General features: G+C 52.8%; 1 protein-coding gene across 1 annotated transcript; it reads right to left on the reverse strand.

The window, feature by feature from the left end:
* Nucleotides 1-2189: 2189 nt before the first annotated feature.
* On the reverse strand, nt 2190-4677 carry J4E92_001943 (uncharacterized protein; the record flags this gene model as incomplete). The annotated part of the gene is made up of 3 exons (XM_051493349.1): nt 2190-2819; nt 2869-3881; nt 3927-4677. 3 exons carry the CDS (start codon nt 4675-4677, stop codon nt 2190-2192), a joined length of 2394 nt encoding a protein of 797 aa, XP_051356580.1.

Genomic DNA, 4677 nt, shown 5'->3' on the forward strand with positions numbered 1-4677 from the left:
GCTCCGAGCCGCCCCAACTGCTGTGCCCAGCCTCGGACACACTCGCTCTGCGGTTCCGTGGAGGACCTCTTCACTTCCGTCTGTCGTGGTGCTGCGCGCGAGGCCACCTGACAAAGACTCCTGCACGATGCTTATCACATGATGCTCTTGCATGCAGGGTGCTGCACCCTTTCTGCACCTAGGCCGACCAACGGAACTTCAGTCAGCAAACATGATGAACGATGGTTGGCTCGATGATACGATTCATGGGCCCTGGCCGGGAGAAGTCCACTGACTATCGCTAAGTAGTCCGGTGAGAACACATGGGCCCCCACGAACAGCCGCTATGCAGAGATTTACGCTGGAGTTCGCGGTCAAGATAGGTTGTGTGATGAGAGGTGGAAGGTGGGCTTTTGTATATCGCCTCGCATGCTCGCGGAAACAACGTCATCGAACATCCACAAAGCTGTAGATACTCTACCCCATGGTTTCAAGGCAGATATCCTTCAAGGCCTGCAGAGTGGATCGAACATGCCAGGGAAGTCGCGACGTCAACACCACGCACCCCGGGAATAAGCCTTCAACACGCGATGCAACCCCAGCGCAGCGCAAAACATTAACCTTAGCAATGTCCCGTTCACGCGAATTTGGCACGTTCAACTCCCCAGTGTTAATCGATCGATCAAGCAAGGATGCAGGTGAAACCGTAGTTGCTAACACCATTTCGTTCCCTTAGATTTCCCCATGCAAATGTCCGATCTACCATCTACTCAACCAAGCCAGCGTGACCACGACCATCGACGTCATTAACTCCTTCCACACAACCTACTTTACTCCGCAACAATCCTTGCCCATCAAAACCTGTCAAGATCTCGCCAAACGGTCCGATAGCCGCGTTTCACCATGGCAAGTCTGCCGTCTACACAATGGTCGGCAGGAACACCAAACGCTGGTCACCCTATCCAGGAGCCTAAACTACGGCAGAAAAACGCGCTCCCGCGCACAGAACTCGCGGTATCGCGAGTTCATACTTGGGCAGATTAATGAGGCTGCAGGTTGGGTAGTCGTGCAGAGTTCTCCGTTGATAGCAACCCAAATACGAGAAGCCAAGAACCCACAGACGTGCAAAACCACAACAACAAACACAACAACAACAGCAACACGCGCTTCGCATCTAGATGCACCGAAAAAGAATTCCTCTTTCCTTGTTCCCACTATCTACTCCACAATCTCCACATACGTCACTTCAGCAACGGGCGACTAAATGCATGATTTCAGGGCTCTGCCTGAAATGTCAAAGGAGTAGATGGTAGAACCTAGTTGTTGTAGTTGCGGATGTAGAGATGGTGAGCCTGGCATAAGGTAGGCGGGCTGACCTTGCAACATGGAACCCAAGGCAAGGCCCGTGTTTAATGGATGCGTCCATGCTTGACTTGAGAGCCATGACGGGCGTTGCGCGGGCGCTTAGCACGGGGAACACGGTTGGATGACGGGTGAAAGATGAATGTTCGTGACGTGTGAGTTGGTTGTTGTGTATCAATGAAAGGCCATGATGGCTGCTGAATCAAGGTATGCGAGATAAGTTTTTTGAAGAGGACGAAAATAGATTTTGTATGTTGGCATAAATTCATGTTTCGGACTTGCGACCTGGCTCCGCCTTTTGCGCTGTACATCACTTTGATAAACGTATGTAACAATACATTTGGTGAGACAGCACATCGAGATCGTCGTGCGAAAATGATTTTCTTCAACCCCCTTTGCACGCGACAGTCAAGCTCAGGCACAGTGTAAATAGTCATGAATATCAATAATATGTACGTCGTGATATTTACAACCTATGTGGTCGACTAGATATGATGATTACGGGAAATGTGAAAGCGTGAAGTTGGGGACCTAAGGGCCACCCATCCAACATGAAGCTTGTGCCCATGAAACAACAAAGCGCCTGGTCCAGCGAAGGAACATCCCAGCGACCCCTTGACCCAAACACGCGAAACAGCCCGAGAGCGAGCAATGCGACAGTAACGAAAATGCGCTGCAGATTTTTCCGAATGCACCGTGGTACCGGGGGAATTCCCTATATCTCCCAGACAATGAATGCACAGACCGCCTAAAAGCGAAAAGAGAAACGTCGTAAATGTAAGTAAAAATGTATATGCATGAACTTGAAAGAGAACGTAACACATGACGTCATGGGAGTATGGTGATGCTCAGTGGCCGACAGGCAACCAAGTTCGGCGCTCGTCCATACTCCTGGCGGTGCGACCTCCTGGCGTCAGGGGGATCTCGACGCGCGCTCGGTCGTTGCGCTCGGGGTCGCTGTCAGAATCGTCGTATGCATCAGACAAACGGGAGAAGTAATCGGCCAGACCACTCGTCGGCGATGCGATGCTTTCGTATAGAGGGGGTGGGGTTTCCAGAGGAGGCGGTGGTTCTATTTCCGAGAATGCGGGTGGGTTGAAAGAGGGTACGCGCATCAAGTGAATGGGTCTTTGTACCGTAGAATCGTTTGGTCCGCCGATGTGTGCTGCTTGTGGGCGGGTGAGATTTGGTGATGGTGTTGGTAGTACGGCGTCCGAGTTCCCTCTCGAGCGACCCAAAGAGCTCAATGTAGGTACAAAGCTGGTCGGTGAGTTGCGCCGGGATGGTGCATTGGGGCATCCGCACTCAGGTACCCGTGTGCCGCTCAGGGCAGGTTCGGGCGACGAGTATGCTGGGAGTGCTGTGTTGGCTTGCGTAGCTTGACACGAAAGGATATGGAAGGGCGAATCGATCGAGATCTCGAAATGCCTTCTCTTGGTCGGGTCGGTAGCGTCCGGTTTCGAAAGGCGCATGACAAGCTAGTCCATTGTTAGTGTGTACGACAATGAAACCCAAGATTAGACGTACCTTGATCCAATGGTGCACCTGTATGTTCTGGTACGTGGTGTCGAAGTGCAACTTGGATGACTTGTCCTTCTCTTTGAGGTTGTGACAGCTTGGCAGTTGTACATTGAACTCCATCTCAGTAGGCCCGATGTTTGCATCTCCTCCAAGATCACCCAGGAGGTTGGTGGGATCTTGCACCTGTACATCTTCGCCCCGAGAAGCAGCTGCCCGCTGGTCATACGGGACACCCCCTCCAGACACTATCCGCATTGTGCTACCGGGAAATGTACTGGTCGGTGGGCCATCCGCGCGTTTCTCGAACAGCTGAACCTTGCGGACAGGCTCCATTCGATGCACTCGCTTGTTGTTACAGAAGTACTCGACATTCTCCGTGACAAACACCTTGATACGATGACATTGCACTTTCGCCAGTGGGGTCAGCTTGAAAGCGATAGGAACCTGAGCGCCGAGTGGGAAGGATTTGCCGGAGATGACGATGTCGTAGTGTAATTGGTCCTCCCAGCTACGGCTGATCGCAATAGGCTCGACCTGCTCTAGTGACCCCTCTGATGGCGCGCGGATCAGGGTAACTTCCTTTGTCCCCATGAGGTTTGTGCGGAAGGCGCCAGCGCGTTCTACAGTCGCTTCCAGCTCGTACTTGACGGAACCAAGGTCGACATCGATGGTTTCGGGAAGGTGGCTATCCAAAGGCAGCTCGAAGTTGTACATGTACTCTCCGGGGTTAAAGGTCCTGTAACCCTTCTGTGCTACGGAGGGCCCGCCTCCAGGGGTGTCGCCCTTACCGAAGCTTCGCGATTGGTTGACTTGTAGCGATAGTCTTTTGGCCTCTTTTGTCGTTAAATTCAGCGAAGAGTTGTTTGGCGATCCAGTCAATCCGTTAGAGCCCTTGTAGAGTTCCACGTGATCTGCACCAGTGCCGTTTTCGGCAGTGGGGAATTGAGAGTTAAAGAATGGCCATGTGTGGCTCATCAGGGTATCAACCTCTTCGAATTCAACCTTCTTTGGAGGAATGCCTAATTGCTGTTAGTTTGAACGAGGAATACGATGAACGAACGTACCTTCTGGCCACTTGGTCGTCGCTTTACCTCTGAACTTGAGCGTCACAGCCTTCAATTTCGCGGGTTTCGAGATCTTTAAGCATAGTGTTCCACGGAGCATAGCTGTACTTCGCTCCGCGTGCTCGGCTTGCTCGAAGCCCCGTAGAAACAGAACCGGCTCTGTGAGTTGCACGTTCACACTGACGCCACCACCTGAAGCCACTGGCTTCTCTTCTGGCAGGCTCTTGACATTGGAGATTATGCTCTTTGCAGATGCACGACCGGAAGACCAATGTGACTCGGCGACTGATGGTCTCGGCATGCCTGCTGCAGCCAATGTGCCTCCGATTGCGCCTACTGCGCCGCTGCCAGAATTCCTCGTGAGCGACCGCATGTCGGCGGTGCGTGGTTCAGGAACAGAGGCAACCGAGTTGCGGTTGCTGCTAGTAGGAGTCGTCGACGATTGAGGGGTAGGTATGTCTGTAGTTTCGGGCTTGGTGGAAAAGTGGGTGTCGATAAACGACCGTAGGAAACGTTTAGCGCCGTCGCGTGGGGCCGCCAGCTTTTCTGTGAAGTACGACTGACTAGTCGTCTGATGCCTCTGGCTGCGAAATAAAGTCGGATCAGGACCGACGTGTGCGATGTGAATGCGGTGCGGTCTGCGATTGCGGCCAGCAAAGATGCCGCGGTAGGTTTTCTTGGGAGTGTCTAAGTGGTCGGGTAGATATCGTAGTCGGCCACGTTCAGAGTAGACGGTGTGGTACTCTGGCAT

Source organism: Alternaria infectoria, assembly GCF_024043175.1.
Source record: "Alternaria infectoria strain BMP 0036 chromosome Unknown scaffold_2, whole genome shotgun sequence".
NCBI lineage: Eukaryota > Fungi > Ascomycota > Dothideomycetes > Pleosporales > Pleosporaceae > Alternaria > Alternaria infectoria.